The sequence below is a fragment of the Ictidomys tridecemlineatus genome, chromosome 4 (assembly GCF_052094955.1).
Source record: "Ictidomys tridecemlineatus isolate mIctTri1 chromosome 4, mIctTri1.hap1, whole genome shotgun sequence".
Lineage (NCBI taxonomy): Eukaryota > Metazoa > Chordata > Mammalia > Rodentia > Sciuridae > Ictidomys > Ictidomys tridecemlineatus.
In genome coordinates, this window is record NC_135480.1 from 48,184,618 (window position 1) to 48,205,054 (window position 20,437).

The 20,437-nt window shown below is 44.2% G+C and overlaps 1 protein-coding gene across 1 annotated transcript in view; it reads right to left on the reverse strand.

Annotated features, from left to right (window-relative positions):
* Window positions 1–20,437, reverse strand: part of Spon1 (spondin 1) — a 266,766-nt gene that overhangs the window by 10,326 nt on the left and 236,003 nt on the right. The window contains exons 7-11 of the mRNA XM_005326779.5: window positions 15,712–15,776; window positions 5,312–5,513; window positions 4,118–4,258; window positions 3,603–3,678; window positions 1,869–2,051 (exon numbers count right to left, since the gene is read on the reverse strand). Coding sequence (XP_005326836.1) covers window positions 1,869–2,051; window positions 3,603–3,678; window positions 4,118–4,258; window positions 5,312–5,513; window positions 15,712–15,776 — 667 coding nt within the window. The remainder of the gene's footprint in view (window positions 1–1,868; window positions 2,052–3,602; window positions 3,679–4,117; window positions 4,259–5,311; window positions 5,514–15,711; window positions 15,777–20,437) is intronic.

Sequence of the window (20,437 nt, forward strand, 5' to 3'; positions counted from 1 at the left end):
GCAGCAGGTACAACCAATTAGGTAATTATGTTCTGGTGTTATACAGTTGCGGGTATAGGACTTGACAAGTCATAATTCAGTCTTACCATGGCCTGGCAAGACATTGCCTTGGACAAGGTGAATATGGTTACTGCCAACCTGAGTGTGTTCTGAGAGGATGTGCTGGAGCTCGAGAAGCTCCCATCTTCAAGTACCCACCCTCACAGAGTCCTTAGGTGCCTTTACTGACAAGGTGCCTTTCAGTACTGCAGTGTAATGTTGATTGTGTCAGATGTGTGTGCTTGTTTTTACCATGCTTTTACCCTGGTTCTCTGTAGGACCATTTCACCAATAAATTAAGCCAAGGAGTTTGCACATGAGCAACAGGACTCATCTTAATTTGCAAAAGATCCCTCAAATAGTCCCTTGGAAGTTGTATGAAAGTAGAGAGAGATGTCAAAGGCTGGGCTAAATGGCTTGGTCCAGATCATTAGGAAGAAACTTGACGAAGATGCAGTTGCTATAATATAATGATGTACATTCACCTTATAAAAATAATTTTTTAAGAATGTTCAAAGGAGTCTCTTCTTTCTCCCCATTTGAACCATTTCCCTTAAACAATTCAGTACAGAAGGGATGTGGGTATAAGGAGTTGCTACTAGTGTGCATATACCTCAGGTACAAAGAACAGACCCAGCCCAGAACTATCATTACCTGCTGGCAATCACCTGAACTGGTATGAGGATAGACTCTTTGTGGAGTAGGAGATTAAAGGCCTCAATTTCCACTGCAGCCCTCAGCTCCACAGCCCTAAGAAAGCACCTTCAACATTAATCTGTCAGTCACATTCTTTCCCTGTTTGTAGGAATGGCCTCTCTATGGCAAGATTTGTTCTCCTCCAAGGTGCCTTATTTTGGGCAAAAACTAGTTAGCAATAAACCATATGTGAGTGCAGTCCAGAGAGGTATTTAAGGACAGGCATTTAAGCCTGTAGCCAGGAAGAGCTGAGGAGTGAATGATTGCAGGGGATAAGGTTTCTTTTCCTCTGCGTGGAAGTGGCTTTCTTCCTGCTGTGCACCACAGCCTGTATGTGTCTTCCTACAGCCTCACTGCACCTCTGAGAGAGTAAGATGAGAGCGAGAATATAGGTCTATCAAGGCAGAGAGGAGTCATGCCCTGGGAAGCAGGCAGTCAACCTTTGCACAGCAATCAGCTTTGTGCAGTCTTGAAGTCTGAGTGATCGTGACATAGGTGTTACAAGCTTGTAGTTCAAGCCTGACCTTTAAGCAATTGTAAATAGACTGAGAAGGTCCTGACAGGATGCGAATGCTTGGGCTGAGGTGGAATACTGATGAGGGGTCATGAATGACAGAATTAGGGCAGTGCACCTGGATTCCATCTTGATCAACCTGTTCATGGACTCCATAAAAAACGATTGGAGTTAAGATCCAGAATCAGGCTACGGTTATTTGTAATTTGTCATAAGACACATCTGTCTGTTTGCTTTGCAGTCAAGTGTATGCATGCATTGTTCCATGGCTGAGGAGGGAAGAGGGTGGTCATGCAACCTCAAGAATTCTGGGCTGGGGTTGTGGCTCAGGGGCAGAGCGCTCACCTAGCACAAGCGAGGCCCTGGGTTCGATCCTCAGCACCACATAAAAATAAAATAAAGATATTGTGTCCATCTACATCTAAAAATATTTTTTAAAAAAGAATTCTTCTGATGTCATAAGAGCCCCGAAGGCATTTTTGCAGAAGTGGGTATGCAGTATAGTCAGGGTCCTACTGCCCGCTTCAGGGCCACTGCCTGCCTGGGTGGAACGGGCCTGTGTTGCCAGGCAGACCTCTCTTCTTGAGCTTCTGCCCACTGGTCTGAGTTGCCTCCTTACCTTCATCACTGCAGCCTGGGCCCATGCAGGGCTGGAAGTCCTGGGTGTCAGGGCAGGGGACACTGAGGTCCAGCTGTGCCTTCAACATGCGCTGCCGCATCCTCTTGCCTTTGTCACAGGTGGAGGAGCTGCAGGCGGACCATGGGGACCAGTTGGAGTAGATGCAGGTTTCAGGAGTATCATCTGGAAAGAGTGGTTGAGATGTTTCCCCTGGAGCCTGTGGAAGCTGCAGCTGGCCTTCTCGCCAGATAAGCTCATCTGCAGGCAGGAGAAGCCCTGCTGTCCACCCAGCCTTCATGAGCCTGGGTGCTCCAGGGATGGCAGCAGCCATTCCCTTGTCTTTAAAAATCGTATTTCAACATCTTGCTAGTAAATATCCAAATGATAGGAACACTCCTCTTTTTTATCCCTTCCTCTCAACACATGCACATCTTTTCATTATCAGTCCCTCACCTTGGCAGAAGTTGTTTTCCAACTCATGTAGGCATTTCATAGACAGTTTTTGTAAAGTACAGATTTTATTTGTTTCAGCTTCATCTTCCCAATGTTCGCTAAACACAGTTTAAACATGGTTAAAAGTAAGGACAGCTCTTTTTTTTTTTTTTTGTACTTGGGATTGAACTCAGGGGCACTTAACCACTGAGCCACATCCTTAGCCCTATTTTGTATTTTATTTAGAGACAGGATCTCACTGAGTTGCTTAGTGCCTCAATTTTGCTGAGGCTGGCTTTGAACTCATAATCCTTCTGCCTCAGCCTCCTAAACCACTGGGATTACAGGTGCAGTTAATATTACAGCTGCAGTTAATGTTTGTAGAGCACTTACTATGTGCTAACCTATGTGTTTTATCCCATTTAGCCTCAGCTCTGTGTTTTTATTTTTGAGACAGAATCTTACTAAGTTACTTTCTGTGAGGCAGGTTCTATCATTATGCCTATTTTACAGTGAGGGAACTGAGGCAGAAAGGTGAGCCTCTTGCCCAAGGTCAGAAGGCTAATGAAAGTCTAGATTGTTCAACTCCAGATTCCACGAGAAAACCTAGGTTCAAAGATTGGCTCTGCCACTCCCTCCTGGGCCTTTTTCCTTGCTGAGGAGTAGATGTACCTATGTCTACTTCCTAGGCCAGTGCAAGAATCAAGCAGAAAGTGATCTGAATATTCAAATTCCATTTTTATGGTCATTTTAAAGGATTGATACCATTGAAGACATATTTCAATGTTATACCTTCACAAATTACCTTATAATTGGTGGCTAATTTTAGCCTTGATTTTTGCTTTTTTTTGTGTGTGTGTGTGTGTGTGGAGAGGGGTGTTGGGGATGGAACCCTGGGCCTGGTGTGGGCTAAGCATGCACTCTGTCACTGAGCTACGCCCCAGCCCCTGATTATTTCTTAAGGAGAAATCCTCAGAGATGGGATAACCAGGTCAAAGGATGTGGCTATGTTTTTATTTTTTATGGTACTGGGGATTGAACCCAGGGTACTCTCCCACTGAGCTGTCATCTCAGACCTTTTTATTTAATTTTTTTTTTGTTTTTGATATAGGGTCTTACTAAGTTACCCAGACTGATCTGGAACTTTCAATTTTTGTGCCTCAGCTTCCTGAGTTGCTGGGATTGCAGGCATACTTTACCATGCTCCTCTGTGTTTATAGTTCTTAAACCATGTTAGCAAGTTGCTTTCCCAATGGCACATGCCATTTGTATTGCTACTTACAACATAGGAGAATAACCTACCTTCATCTTTCTCTTCTGGAGCCAGGTCTGCTACAATATCGTCAACATTATCAGGCACAATATTGCATTGTTCCCCCTGCAAAAGGAATTTTATTTGGAGGGCTCACATTAGAGAAAGAAGGGAATGTGCAGGGGACAGATGAAGGAGGACATAAAATTGAATGCCCACTCTGTCCCAGTCCTATCCATGGTAGAGTTCTAGGTCAAATTTTATAACTTGACTGAAATAGAAGTGCACAAAAGCAGAGTTGGCAAAGGAAGACTTCTGACCAGGGCAGACATGAGTAATCAACTGTGGGAATCATGGTGAAACCTATCCACCTGGATCAACTCATTCATTTGGGCACTAGGCGTAACTACTGAGTTCATTTTGCTCATTTACATCTTGTTAAATAATTTGCATACTGAAACACTTGAAAGCTCAGGAGTTCCAGGCACCCCCACAATTCTAGAGCCAGAAAGGTGTTGGGTTTCCTTGGCTATGCTGTTGGGCTCAAACCCACCATACACATTACCTTCCGAGCGATTCTCTCAATAACAACTCTGGCTACTTGAGTGATGGACCCGCCCTCTGGGTCGTAGAAAGGACTCTGAGGATGGTCCAGACTGGTCAGGGGCCGGATTTTCTCCTGTGGAATTGTGGGTTTGTTTGGTGACTGTAGGAAAAAAAAAAAAACCACAGATACAGAAAGGGGAAATAAAATATGAAAACCACAAAGCGAATTCTTTATATGGAACAGAACAAAAACTCTGATGATAGGAATTTTAACAAATGTAACAGTAGCTATGGAATTCCATTCATGCCATCTACTGTGCTTGGAAATTTGTAGTTCTGTACTTCAAAATTCTTCCACGGGGATGTGGTTTAGTGGTGAAGCACTTGCTTAGCATGCATGAGGCCCTGGATTCAAACTCCAGCATCACACACACACACACACACACACACACACACACACACACACACACACACAACAGGATTGTGCCAGATGTACAAACCAAGTTCCAGAGAAGTCATCCTAGCTCAGAAATGGCTAAGCCAGTTTGGCTTGAATCCCAATCTCTTCTACTGGACCAGGCAGCAATTTTTTTTTTTTCATAACAGGTCAGATGGTAAATATTTTAGGCTTTGTGAGTCACATTGTCTGTCACAACTACTCTGCTCAGCCCTTTTAGTGAGAAAGACAATATGTAATTGGATGTGTAGCTGGCTTTGAAAACTATTTACAAATCAGGGTACAGGGTAGATTATCTCAAAACCATAGTGTGCTGATGCCTGTTCTAGATTGTTCTCCCAGTGGTTTTGTGATGGCTTCAGATTTCAGTGCAGTTTGGTATGTTGACCATGTCTAAGACATAGGTAACAACCAGGAAAGATAAACTCCTCACACTTTAAAGTCTGGCCCAATCTTCTGCAAACACAACTTCCTTCAGTCTGTGTGTCTCTGCCCCTGTCCTTGGCATGCTGCCCTTGCTTACCTGTGATCTGCTCATTAGCAGATGCCCTTTCTGTGCTCTGGTCACTGTAAGGACCCTGCCCAGAGCCTGAATCATTGTGTATGTGATGATGAGACCATGTTGACCTCTCCTTCCAGATTAAGTTCTTCTAGAACAGCAGGGTCAGACTCACCCCCGGATCCAGGACACCCAAACAGGGGTGAGCCCGAGGAAGTGCTTAGGAAGCCTGCCATTCACCACTAGGGCACACCTACCTCATAGGTCACCCCGCTGTCAGTGCCAGCGTCCCAGGGAATCAGATCTTGCACCACCTTCTGGACCCAGCCGCATTCCTTGGTGCACAGATCCTCTGCAGATAAGCCCACGTTCCAGTCGGGACTAGGGCCCATCATGGTCAGGAAGGACATTAAGTGGCGTGTCCTGTCTACTGAAAATTCAGCTGATGGTGCTGCTCTCCTGGAAACCAAATACAGAGGGCTGTGTATTAGGGGATATAGGGTGCATACTCTGGGGAACATGTGGGACATGACTCGAGGACACAAGGGACAGAGGAGGCAGATCCTCTGGCCATTACTGGGTTATGCTTTTCTGTCTTCTGAGCCCACTTCTTGGAGAAACACGAAGTGAGTGAGCCCCATGTGATTACTCTATCTAGTTTAATGTGTCATTCTGAGATCTCCACTGGGCCATTGCAGGGGTCCCCATGTCTGCTGCCTCCATTCCCTTTAAGAGGCCTTCCACGGCAAGGCCATGTCTGGCCAGCAGGACACACCCAACGACTCACACCTGATTCCCTGGCCATTTCCTCCCATTGGAGGCCGGAGTCCAGCTACAGAACCGTTCTCCTTTGGCTGATCACTTCCGGCTGCAGAAAATGACCTCTCAGCTCTACAGCCTCCATCGCCCCTGGGTTACTAAGAGGAGGTTCCAGTAGGGACTGGGCTGCATGAGACAAATGGTGGCTGCCCACTGAAAAGTCTGGGGAGGAGAAGAGTCCCATTTACTTTTGGCTGACCCTTGTTATTTTATTTTCCCCTCATGACAATCTTGCGGTGTTAGAATTATTATCCTGTTCTATGGAGAGGCAATGCGAGTGAACAGAAATGAGTGAATCTTGGAGACACAGATAGCAGAGACTGAGACTTGAAGTCAGTTGGCGTCACTTTTTATACCCCCCTGGCTGATAACTGTGGGGAATCCCTGGCTGGGGACCAACGGGTATATTTAGTCCAGCTGGCAGCTGGTCCACCTCAGCTGTTCAGGAGTCTTAAAACCTTCTGTTGGTACCAGCTGCTTCTGGCGGCCCTCACCTGGCCCCAGAAAGCAATGACTCCAGACCTGGTGGGCCCTGTGGAACCCCGTCATTGGGTTCTGGCAGCCAGATGGGACCAGACAGAAAGCGCAGGAGGAGGGGAGCCTGGGTGTTCATCTGAGCTCCACCTCACACAGCTGCACCTCCTTAGGCAAATTCCCAAACCTTTCTGTGTCTCAGTGTCCAAATCTTTAAAATGGGGATAACATATGTCAGCTCCAAAGGGTTATTATGTTAAATGAGCCAACTTGAACACAGTACCTCGCCCAGCTCCTGCCACCTGAGTCATTTTTATTGCAGGTTGAGCACCCTTAATCTGAGAATCTAAAATCTGAACTGCCTCAAAATCTAACACTTGGAGCACTGACAGGATGTCACAGTGGAAAATTTACACAATTAATAGAATGCGCTCAAGTTCCACCCATTTTCCCACAAATGACATTATTTCTTTCTTTTATGGCTGAATAAAACTCCGTTGTGTATATATATATCACATTTAAAAAATCTATTCATCTGTTGATGGACATCTGGACTGGTTCCGTAACTTGGCTATTGTGAATTGTGCTGCTATAAACAGGGTATGCATGTGTCACTGTAGTATCCTGACTTTAACTCCTTTGGGTAGGTACTGAGGACTAGTATAGCTGGGTCATAGGATGGTTCCATTTCTAGTCTTTTGAGGAACCTCCACACTGATTTCCTTCCTGGCTGTACTAATGTGCCCTAATATTCCCTTTTCCTCACATCCTTCCAGCACTTATTATTAGTCCCCACAATCTGTTTTATTAATCCCTTCTGGTGCTCTTCATGCACTTCAAGTCTCAGCTCATGAGTCACCTCTTCCAGGATCCTTTCTGATCACCTAGTTGAGGTAAGCACCCTTGGTCTGTATTTCCACACACTGTGAGGTCTCGGTAGCCAGACTCTATGATTGTAATGCTTCTGTACTGTCTGGTCACCTCCACTAGACTGGGAGCTCCTTGAAGGCAGGAATCTTAAATTTCACAACTGCACCCCAGTACCTGCTCAGAGGACCACTGAACCAATGGCTATGTGATGGATTGAGCTACTCTCCTTACTAGCTCTGGATCTCAGGCAAGTCCCACACTGTCTTTGAGTCTCAGTGTTGTCATCTAACAATACCTACATGAGGGCCAAATGAGATGATTTTCTGGGAGATTTTACAAACTGCTGAAGTACTACACTGACATAATCTGCTATGTAGTTAGCCAGACAAAAACGTCCTTTCCCTGTGTGTGCATTTTTTGGCATAAGCAGCTGCCTTAAAGACTAGGCTTCTCCAAAGATTGTAGTCTGGGGAACTGTCATGTTGCTCACAGAGGGACTTACAGGATGTAGTTCTGGCCTGTCCTGCAGGAACTGCCAATCAAGAGCCTTGATTGGGGTTGGACTGGGGCTGCTTTATCCCCCAGTCAACCTCCCTGTTTTCCCTATCAGGTCCCAATAGAGTAGGGACCTTCTTTTCTTGGTTATAGCATATCCCACTGCTTAGCTTAGGAGTTGGCATGCAGTGGGTTCTCTTCAAATGTTTGTTGAAATAAATGAATTAATCTTGGAGATGAATGTAGAGCTCTTGTTCTTCCTTTGACCTTCAAATTTAATTAAAAATCACTTCACAGTATTTACTACTTCTATTATAAAATTCTATTTAAAATAATGAAATGGATAAGAACCTATGTGAGTTTTCTTTAGGAAATGCCAGATTGGACTGGAGTTCTTTGTTCAAGCCATAACAAAAGTCTTATTTATGCCTTTTTATAAACCATGTCTTCCAAGATATGATATTTTTGTTAATTTGGTTTCATTTTTCTATCTGAGAATTAAAATTTGAATCCATTTTTCTAGAAAACAGAGTTGATCTAGTCATACCACACACCAGAGTATATGATAAAGCATGATAATTAGAATGGTCTGATATTCAAGGTAAAATGGAAATATAAGTCAGTGGCATAGAATGGAGATTCCAGAAACTATAGGTAAGGACTTATACAAATAGGCTACTCAAGTTAGAGTGGAAGGAAATATTGTACAAGTGGGGTTGGGCTAAATTATAAAAAATATTGGTCTCATATCTAATATACCGAATAATAAAGCCTGAGTCAACAGAAAGAAATAAAATCAGAAAAAATCCACTGTTCAAGGAAAAAAACAACAGAGAAATGTTAAATTTCTAAATTTTGAGACTATAAAAGCAATCACAAAGAAAAAAGTTAACTACTTGAATTATACTTTAGCCAAAAACATCTTTATAGTGACAACAATAGTACATGTTTAATATCCCTAATCCAAAAAAGTTTGAAATCTGAAATGCTCCAAAATCTGAAACTTTTGAACACTGACATAAAACCACAAATGGACAAATTCCACATCCAACTTCATGTGTTGGGTCACATTCAAAATGCTGGTGCACTAAAAATACTGCATAAAATTACTTTCAGATTATGTGCATGAGGTGTATCTGAAACAGAAAAGAATTTTGTTTAGTTTTGGATCCCATTTCCAAGATACCTCATTATGTATATATAAATATTCCAAAACCTGAAAACTTAGAAAAAATCCCAAATACCTCTGGTCCCAAACATTTTGGACAAGGAATTTTCAACCTGTGCCTGAATTATAGAAAAAAAAAAATGGTGTGTTAGCAAAATGTCTCTGTTAAGTGTAACAAACAAAGATATAACCCAAATCTCTAAGAAAAAGACCACAACCCCAGTGAAGGAAACTTACAAACAGACAATTCACATCAGAAAAATGAGAACATGGAGAAACATTTCCTCCTTTTACATTTAGAAGGTAGTGTGGTGTGCAAGGAAGAACCCCAGGGCATTGGCATGGACAGTTGGATCTGAATCTTGGTTCAGTCACTGAATTATTTGCTGATACAGCAGCCTTTACCCCACCTTTCTTTGAAGTTACTACATCTGCAAAATGGGAACACCATCATACCTATCTCAGGGTTTTATTGTGAGGAAATCACTTCTCACTGCGACTGACACATAATAGGACTTGGTAAAGGCGGATTTTCTTTTCGTGCAGTTTTTCCAAACAAAACTTCCAAAAACTCCTTAAAAGAAATTAGTTTTTCTTCTTCTAGAGATTTATTCTCCCCTTGCAAATTACACACACCAGTGAGACTCAGGAGTGTTTACTAAACCATTTATAGGCTGGGTTCTGTCTCATAGATTCCAAACAATCTTTGTTTTCACACTTGCAGAAACTCAATCAGACACAAGGGGGCGCCCAAGTCATTCACTAGGCTGTTTCAGTCTTGGGTGGGTGGAGAGAGGTTGGAGTTAGATTCCTAAGGTGCTGGAGAAACTGTAACCAGGAGGTATCAGGTACTCCTCCTGATCCACCTGCAGACTCAGATCTACCACCTGCTCCTCTAGTCCAAGGCGTGTCTTCCTTGTCTGTCCTGGAGACATGGATGCTGCAGGAGGCAGGGAGGGCCCTGGAACTCCCAGTTTGGATTTAAGAGAAAGATGTCTCTGGACTCTTGGGCAAGGGTGGCTTTGGATTTCTGGAGAAGGTGAACGTGTCTCTACTCCACTGACCTCACACATAGGGACATTGACTAATAAAACGTTCATTAAGGGGAGTTCCTGGGAATAATTTAAGGGACTGCAGTCCTTTCCAAGATTCATTATAAGAAAGGAAATATGTATTTTTAAGAATTCCAATAATTCTTAGCGTTCAGACCACACTGGAGGAACTGGGTGATGGAAATTCAGAATTGATTTGCAGGAAACCTGGGCATTTTCCACTTCAGCTCCAGAGGAACTAGTGAAGGATGTGCAGTTTGTTCAGAATCTGTCTTTCCTGTCTCTACCTGGGGTTGGGCTGTCGGAGCTACAGTTTGATTTATTGAGCTAAACAAGTCAGCAACTAATTTGTTCATTCATGGCTGTCCTTTGAGAAGTGGTTGCTGGGGATAAAGATGAAGATCATTGAAAAACAAGTCAGTTTCAACGGGCAGGACCTCGCAAAGTAGGTCACCCTGGCTTTCCACTGGGCCTAGGGAGGCTGGAATCCTATTAACCTCAATCCAGTAGGCTCTGGGAGGAGGGGCAGGGCTGTTTGGGCAAAACAAAACTTAGCTGCATGGAGGCTTCCTAATTTGACTTCGTAATGAGATTTGGAAGAGGAAAGGGGAACCTAGGGTATAGGAAAAGCAAAGGAAAATTCCTTTCCCTCAGCAAGCTGGTGGCTCTGAGTGTGGAGGACATGAGTGTTTGGGGGGGGGGGTTCTGAGTGTTTGCCATCAATGGATTCTCTCCCACTGGTGTCTCAGGGGGTCTGAGGGATAAGCGAAGTGTGGAAATGTGTCCCAGAAGATTTCTTTCAATTTTTTAGAAAGTCTCTTCCATCTTTGTGGTGGGCAGAGTTCTATTGATTTTCACCCCCTTGGAGCTACAGCCTGGTCTTTCACAGCAAACCTCATGGAAGTGCTTGGTGACTCCATGATCTCACTTTTTGTTCACACTTCACCTACGATGTGCTGTTTCCCTCCCCGTGTGCCCCAGCCGAAAGCCTTCTCTGTCAAGAGTGACCTTCATGTTGACAAATCCAAGAAGCATCTTGCAGCCCTGTCTTACTCTATCTCTCCACTGCACTGGACTGAGCTGAATGCTCTCCTGGAGCACGCTTCCCTTGGCTTCCAGGTTGCAAACTTCCCTCTGGATCTCTTTGCTCTTCCTTTTCTGTTTCCTTTGCAGGCAAGTCCTCCACAGCATGAAATGCTGGAGCTCTTTGGGACTCAGTCCCAAGCCCTTGACTCTTATTCTCAAGTTCTGTCTCATCTATGCCCTTCATATAGATTATCTCTCATTCCTCAGTGACTCCTAATTTTATTTCTCAGCATGGAATTCTTGCCCTGAGATTCAGAGCTATGTAGCCAACTGGGTACTCAATACTTCCACCTGGACATCAAGACATCTTAACAATGTTGCTCAGTCAGAACTAATCACTTGGTACCCCCATCAAACTTCACCTAATGTTTCTAGTCCTATGGATGGCACCACAAATTCCTTAGGCCAGTCACATCTGGATCACTGTGTCTTTCTCACCTTCTCTGTTTAACCCATTACCGCAGTCTGTCAGTATTACCTCCTACCTGCATCTCTCACATTTCTACGCTTCTTTCCATTTCCATCACCACCACCACCATACCATGGAAGTCACAATTAATCCTTTTCCGGCTCTCTGCACCTGCCTCCCCACTGGTTTTATCTCATCTACTTTTTCACAGTGGATCCACAGTATTGTTATTGCTTTTTTAAAAAAGGCAAATCTGATTGTATCATCCTTCTGTTTAAAACTCTTCAATGATTTTCCATTACTTTTAATATAAAAATCAAAAATTAGTGTTGCATGACTTGGCCTCACACCAAGCTCTTCTTTGATTTCTGGATCCAGTACAAAGCCTCTTAGTACCTTAAATATGCTTCGCTTCTTCCTAATATGTGGCCTTTGCACGTGACAGTCTGTCTGGAGAATATTCCCCCCTCATTTTGCCTATATACCTACCTAACTCCTACTGGTTCATTAGATCTTGGAGGGCTCTGGCCAGCTCTGTGCCCCTGCTGAGTCAGGGTCCCTTTCACACACTCTCGAGGTATCTTATGCTTTTCTTCGCAGTCATTTATTTGTGTGATCATTGAGTAAAAGTCTCCCCACTAAACTGTGAGCTCTGCGAGGAATTCTGCTCACTGTAGTATCCCTAAGCACTGTGCGTAGTACTTTTCTTCCAAGACTTTCAATAAGCATTGAGTGAATGAAACATCTCAGTCATCCTTGATGAGAAACAGGGTAAGTGAAAGTCAAGATTTTTTTCCATTTTGTTTTGAGGCTGGAGCCAGACAATTCAGTATGGCCACATGGCTGATTTCATGCTGATCAGGTTGGAAGATAGATATTTATTGATTCATTAAAAACTGAGGAAAGGAACGAGTTATTATTTAATCAAAGGGACCGTGTTATAGTAAAGGTATCAGAGTTAGTCAGCTGGATATGGCTGGAATTCCAGTTCCACTTTTGATGGAACTAGATAATGCTGTTGGATCTGTCATAGAAACTCTTAGTCTCTGTTACTTCATCTGTAAAATGGGCCTACCTCATGGGGCTTCTATGAGGATTAAGTAGGATAATAAATGTAAGTGCCTACCAGGGTACTTGGGTGCATAGTAGATGCTTAAAATAAAAGGATTTCCCCTCCCTCCCTCCTTTCCTCCTTTCCCCTCCCTCCCTCCCTCCCTCCCTCCCTTCCTTCCTTCCTTCCTTCCTTCCCTCCCTCCCTCCCTCCCCAACTGAGCCACACTCCCAGCCCTTTTTATTTTTTGAGACGGAGGCTGGCCTTGAACTTGCAATCATCCCTCCTCAGACTCCCAGATTGCTGGGATTATAGACGTGCATCACCACATCTAGGTTTCTTTCTTTATTTTCTCTCTCCCTTTCTTCCTTTTTCCTTCCTGAATGCCCTGTGCTTTGTAGTTGGCATTTTTCTGAACCCAGGTTCCTTAAGCTATCAGACCTTCTTAGTGGTATAAAAATTGGCATCCACAAAATGTGGCCCACATGTCTCTAAGTCACACCTACCCTGTGCCCCTGTCTTTTTAGAGGACCAACAGTGAGGGGTTCTTCACAAGCGGCCCTGCGGCTTGGGAACCAGGAGAAGCAGAAGAGAGATGTGAGCAAACAGGATTCAGGAGCCTGATTGCTTATTGATGTGGGTTATGCAAAGGGAGCCAGGGCTGTTGTGAGTTTGCCCTGCGTTTTCTGGTGCGTCAGTGATGAGACAGGCAAATGCCCACCCACCAGAGAGAGCTCAGGGCAGCAGAGCCTGCTTCTCATTGGAGGGAAAGGCATGTCCTGGGCTGGGGAGATTTTTCCATTACCCTGGTGTGAACTTCCTTAGAGAGGACTTAGAGCCAGTCTTGGAGATCACAGCAAGATAAAGGCCTCCTGCAGCCAGCTGGGCTACTCATGGTCAACTGCTTCAGCGCCACACAGACCTGGGCGGGTCCTGACCAGAGTGAGGAGCATCCTTCCAGACTTGACCATGTGCCTCCTGCACGAAGCCTTTGCTGACTTCTGTCCACCCCTTCTCTGAGCTTCTAGAGCTGCTCATATCCTCATCATTTAGGATGATTATATCTTTATCCTAAAACTGATAACCCTGGAATGTACCGGGCTACCATGGTGACAACATATTGTATACATTCTGTATATATGGTGCCATCTGGATTTATGCAAAGTGTGGACTTGAAGTGGTAGAACTCTGTTAATTGTCTCCCTTCTTGGCTGGGTGGTCCAAAGAGTGGGAGCTGCATAGAGGGCTGGGCACATAGTAGGGGTGAGCCATTAGTTCACTGAATGGTTAAGTGGATAGGTTCCAGGTGCCTGGCGACAGCTTCCCTGCTCCCAAATGGTACTGTGTGAGTGCTCCTCCTCCCTCTGCTCCTGCAGTCCCACCATGGGGAGTCTTCCTTTTAATGTCCTGTACTTCCCATCTATCATTTTGCATTTGCTTTTTCTGCCAGTGAGCAAGATCTTACACATTCCCCATGTTGTTGCTGTCTGCATTAATATCATGGTTAGTGGATGCAGACTACTCCATAGAGGGGCTAGTCAAGCCATTATTCACAAACCATTTTCTGATAGTTGACCAGGAACTTCCAGACTTTGCGTCTTTAAAGAATGAGTGAAAATCAAACTTATTCAAGGAACTGCATAGCATACAGGGTGGCCAAAGAGAGGTGCAGTGGGGAGCCCATAGGAAAAGGAGGATGGGCTGAAGCATGTTATGATTAGCCTGTGAAGCTGAACTAAGTGTGGACGTGATCCTGGAGGATAAGAGTCACAGAAAGATTTTAAGAAAGGAAGGAACAACAATTTGGATTCTTAAAAGATCACTGTAGGGGGCTGGGGTTGTGGCTCAGTGGTAGAGCACTTGCCTAGCACGTGCAAGGCACTGGTGCTCGATCCTCAGCACCACGTAAAAATAAATAAATAAAATAAAGGTATTGTGTCCAACTACAACTAAGAAAAAAAATTTTAAAAAAAAGATCACTGTAGTAACAGTGTTGATGAGAAATTAGATTAGGGTAGATAATAAAAGAGGAAAGAGTTGTGAAATTGTCCAGGGGAGAAAAATGATAGTTTGAACTAATGGCCAGGTAAGGACTGATTTTTGAGATAAAAATGTAGAATCAGTAGGACTTCATGACTCACTGTACTACTGATGTTTCCTCACATGGAGAAGAGCAGGTTTGTGTGAAGGTGATGGGTTCCATTTTGAACATGATGAGTTCAAGGAGAGGTGCTCAAGAAACTGATAGATGTATCTACCCACCTACCTATCCATCCATCCATCATCCATCCATCATCCACCCATCCATCCATCCATCATATATCCATCCAACATCCATCCATCCACCCATCCATTGTCCACCATCCATCACGCATCCATCCATCATCCATCATCGGTCATCATCCATCATCCATCCATCCATCCATCCATCATCCATTCATCCATTCATCCATTGTCTATCATCCATCCATCCCTCAATCCATGCATCCATGCATGTGTATGCATGCATGCATCCATCCATCCAAACCATCTATCTGGGGAAGCTAATTTTGGGAATTGTCACCATACCTCTGGTCACCAAAGATTCCAGGGTAGATGAAATCTCCAAGGAATAGAGAATAGGACCTAGTGTGAGTCTGGATGTCCATGGTTCCTATTTGCTTAGAGTGAGTTCACCTATGCACTCTGAGGGCCACTGGGGTAAGCAGAGACCAAACCTACATTCCTGAGAAGGTAGAGGCATACTGCATACTCTGCACATGGGCAGCACCTCACCTGCTTGCTCACTTGTTAGCTGTTACTCCAATGACACAAGTGGTATGTGGTGGTATTATGGCTTGGATCTGGAATGTCCCCAATTCTCATGTGTCAAAGGCTTAATTCCCAATGCATTAATGTTCAGAGATGAAGCTTTTAGGAAATGATTGGATCATGAGGGCTCTAACTTCATCAGCAGATCAATTCATTTGATGGATTAATAATTTGAGGGCTGGGGATATGGTTCAGTTGGTAGAGTACTTGCCTTGCATGCACAAAGCCCTGGGTTCAATCCCCAGTACCACCACCAAAATAATAATAATAATAATAATAATTTAAAAAAAGAACGGAATAATAATAATTTAAAAAAAGAAGTATTTGTCACAGTGATGAAAAGCAGACCAACACCATTAGGCAGGTGGCTTCCAGTACAAGGCAGGATGGGGCAGGGTGGGGCCTGAGTCTGTGCTACTTACACGTTGAGAGGCTGCCAGGCTGGCCACTGGGCTTTGGCTTTGATGACAGTGAGGACTTCATCACTCTGGGAAAAAAAAAAAAGAACCAGAGATATTTAGTGAACAAAGCTGGATTCATGGACATGAGGAATTTGACATGGTGACATCATCTACCCGCATTCCCTCACCTGCTAGAGACTCTACCTGTAGAATTGTGGAGCCATCTTGCCACAGAGCCTCAGCAACACCAGGAGGGAGGACTGAATGTCCAGTTGTGCCTGGTGCAGCCTGGACACTGATGAGCCCACTGAGCCACACCTTTGGTCTCTAGCTCCGTCCATTCCCTCCCCACTGGAATTGGAGCTCTGACCTGGACTTGGCCTGGATGAGCCAGATTTCCATTTCACGTCCAACCTGAAGGGTCAAGTCAAGTGCTCTGCATCCAGGCATGAGTTGGGGCCTGCTTCAGGGTCAGTAGGAGCCACAATGCAGCCAACACTTGAACCCAAGCACTGTCATTCTCAGAGTGTCACTCTCCTGCTATTGAGACCCCCTCCTTGGACATGGAAGCCAGAATAGAGCCTGAGCCCTACATACTTTGCTGCATTCATGACATACTGCTCTCTGTGGCTTTGGACAGGGTGTAGAGCACCATTAGAGCGTAGGGAAACTAAAACGTCTTTTTGAGAAAGAATTTGATAATTAACACTTTGAAGGAAAAGCATTATATGGTGACCACAAGGCAAAAATTTGAACGTTGTCGATGTTGCTTGATTTTGAGGTTTGGATGGGTTTTTACTTTCAGTTACACACTGAAAGTAGGGTGTCATGATGTTTGTAAGGCTTAAGGCCTACAGAACCCCAAATTCAGCTTTGGCAGGGGCTTTCCCCAGAGTGGTCATCTGGTTCTGGAGTCCCCTTTCACCTGGCCTGGCCCAGTAGTGTTCAGACACCATGGTCCTTGGTGTATAAAAAATTCCATAATGTCACCAGCTGGGGACGGAAGAGCTTTGTTGCCAACTGAACAGATTCCTGAGTTCCAGGGAACAAAGACTCATGTGGCTATGCCCCAGTCCAGCTGTGTCTGGCAGCAGAACACGCTTGGGATGAATTGGTGCACTTCCCCTTGGTTGGGTAACTTGCTCAGAAAATCCCACATTCCTGAGGTAAATGGAAGAAAAGAGGTCAGAGGTGTCTTCCAGGATCAGGCCCCCAAATGATAAAATACATTTCTGGTCCAAAGTGCTTCTCCTGCCACCAGGGAAGGAGTCATTGGGTGGTGGGCCTCTGAGGAGGGGGCACAGCCAGATCCAGCTTGGCTTGGGCTTGTGTAGATAATGCCAGGTGAGGAGAAGGGCAGAAGCCAGGCCCACATAACACGTTGGCAGAGTTCCTAGCTCCCTGCTGAGTGCAGGCTTCCTGGTGTGCCCATTTTGGTTGGAGGAAACAATCTTCAGATGGATATACATTCCCACATTCATAGGTCTACACAAAAAAAACATTTCCTAGCGCTACCTGAGTGGCTGCATTTCTCATGGAAGAATTATTTGTTTATTGTGGATTCTTCCTAGTTGGTATCTGAGAAGTGACTGACAGAAGGTGTTTACCATGAAATCATGTGGAACAGGAGCTATCTCCTGAAGGCTAGCTCTGCATCTTCCAGAACCTCCACGTCTCACATGGACTCCTTCATCTGACCCCAGAACCCTGCTCCTTCCCAGTAGGCTCTGTCTAGGTTCAGTACACATCTGCTACTCCCTGATCCTGATGCGGGGTGACACCACCTTCCTCCAGCTCCCACCCCATCACACTAGACCTTCTGTGCTCATGTCCATAAATCGGATCATACCCATTCCCAACCCAAAGCCACCAAGGGCTCCCCACAACTTCCATGATCACTTCTGACCTCCTATGTGGCCCTCATCATCTAGCTCTGGTCTACATTTTTTTTCTTTGATTTTCCAGAACAATGTTCACTTACTGTAGAAAATCTTAGCATTGAAGCAGCACACAATGTAAATGTTGAGCACATTCTATCAACATCTATCCTGCCTTCTGTTTCCTTCTCCTTCTCCAGAATATTACAGTTTGGTATGTGTCTTTCCAGACCTTTTACTATGCTTACACAGCTCTGTGGGTGTGTGCGTATGTACTAGATGTAGCTTTTCCCACAAAAAAATTGCATCATACTGAAAATCTTGTTCTGCACCACGACTTTAGCATTTTTCCTTAGTACCATATCACGAGAACATTTCCATCAGTACATACCGTAGGCCATTTACAATATATACTAAATATCGTAGTTCCTCACTGAATTTTTTTGAAGTATTGGAAATCTTCAAATTATGGCAAGACAGGTAAAGACATAAAAATGAAATGAGATCCAAGTAATGAGATGCTGTCTGCTGACAATCCTTTTGCCCTTGAAGAAATAACTTCACTAAAAAATAAAATCAATGTGAGTGAGCCGAGGTGGCCACTGAGCTAGCCCTGCAGATTCTCCTTGGTTTACAATTAAATCTTAGTTTTCAGGTTCCAGCTAATGACATATTGATTTTACTTTTGCAGTATAGAACACAACAACAATAGTTTAGACCTTCCATTAGCATTTATTTATGGTGATGAAATTCCATCTGCATTTTTGAGATCCATGAAGTCTCCAAGGATGGGCAGTCCACATATGTGGTCATTACAGCTTCTGCTATAAGTCATTTCATTCAGGTTATACAACATCTGTCTTATCAATGCTTATTATGGCTTTTTGTGATCCTTTGTATTACTCAGTGGAATTGGAAAAGAGCATATTGGAACATTTGCTCAAAAATAAACTATGTTTTTTTGTTGTTGTTGAACATTAAAGTTCTCTGATACAGCCTAAGTTATACAAGTCTGGAGAGAGTCTGGTTTATTTGTGGCCACAGATGCCCTGTAAATTGTTGAAAAACCAAATAACACCATTGTTATTGTACAGGTGGAATTTCATAGCATAGGTATTTTCCATTTAACTAACATTATTAGTGGATGTTTAATATTTTTTTTCCACAAATGATGTCTCTATGAACATTTGTGTACATATTTTTTTGTTCACACACCCAAAGATTCCTGCATTATTGATTGTTAGGAATGATCAAAGGATGAAGAAACTTAAAATTGGGGTAAGCCCTACCAAATTGCCCTCCTAATGCCTGTACTAGTTTATACTCCCAGCAAGAATGTATGTGTGCTCAGGTCCTGATAACTCTGGGCACACTGGATCCTGTGAATCCTTTTAGTATTTATTAATTCAGTAGCAGGAAAGTAGAGTGGTTGAGGGACCAAGACCTAGAATCAGATCCGAGTTCAAATCCTGACTGCACCGTTGACTAGTTCTGTGTTTTCTGGCAAGTCTCTTGACCTCTCTTAGTTTTCTCATTTGTGAAATGGGATCCATGTGTGGTTGTCGGGAGACTAAAGGACATAGTTTAGGAGGAGGTAGTGCCTGGCACATAGAAAGTGCTCCATCAATGTTAGCCATCATTCTTATTCCGAGGGACACTCAGATGGAGCAGGCATTAGAATTGAGTTGCCCTGTTCAGGTACAGAGAATGGAGAATGGAGTTTCTGCTACAAACCCACAAAACCTCAAAAGAACTTCCTCTCATTTACAGACAAGATCTCAGTTTCCGGGAGCATCTATGGGAGGCTTCTGTAGCTGGGCAAGCCTTGCATGAGGCTGCTGGGGCACCAGGCACTTGACATTCTGAAGAATGTAGGACTTAGATTCAGAGTAAGCAATCCACACATTAGACTTAAATGAAAAGCTTGTTTTAACAAGTCTCTAAGGCACAGATAGGATCTCCCAGGGATCCTCAGAGCCCTTTTACATCTCCCAAAGGACCTTTTTCAAACAAAGTATTTCAAAGCATTCACACAGTTCATGCCTTGTTTGGAGGGTGTTAACACTTTCCCAAGGATACGCCAATTAAAATTAAATACCCCAAAGAAGCTACAGGTCATTTACATCCACCTTTTATTTTGCTTTTGGAAAACATATTGGAAGATGTGTCAGCTGTACTTGTACCACACACACACTGTGCCAAATGGGAACAGCACAGCCACCATCTGAGGTTCGATCCTGAGCGAGGAGGGTTCATGCAGAGTGACAACAAGTCTGGGACTGGCTGGAGGTGGAAATGACAGAGGCAGGTGATACAAGTCTACTGCAGAGTAGAGAGTGAGAATGTGATCTGGTCAGGGCAGGGAGCCTGACCCTGCACTGACCCTCTTATGGACTCCAAAGCCAGTACCCGGTAAGGGAGGGTTCTGAACGTCTCAGCCGTGCCCCAAGCCAGAGACTGCTGGAGTCTGTCACCTCCACCCTGCCTGGATCCTTGACTTCCCTGTTCCTGCACCTTCCTGGCTCCTGATCTTTTGACTTCAGCCTCCAGTTGTGAACCGCAAAACTGTTTCCTCTTTGGAAGTCCCTTGCTCCTGGCAAAGCTGCCATGAATGCAGTCTTGGAGTGAGCTCAGCCAATTTGCCTGAAGCCTCTCCATGCTTTCTTCCCCCAGGAATAGAAGTGGGATGTGATTCCCTGATTAGGGAAGGAAAGGAATCGAAACAGATTGAAATAAGAAAAAGAACTGTTACAGATGTATGCGCTAGGCACCTTGCTAATTGTCTAGCTATAGCATCTCAATCCTCACAACACATTGGCAAGGCAGGTACATACATATTTTTTAATCTTAGAAACACTTTTATTTGTCCA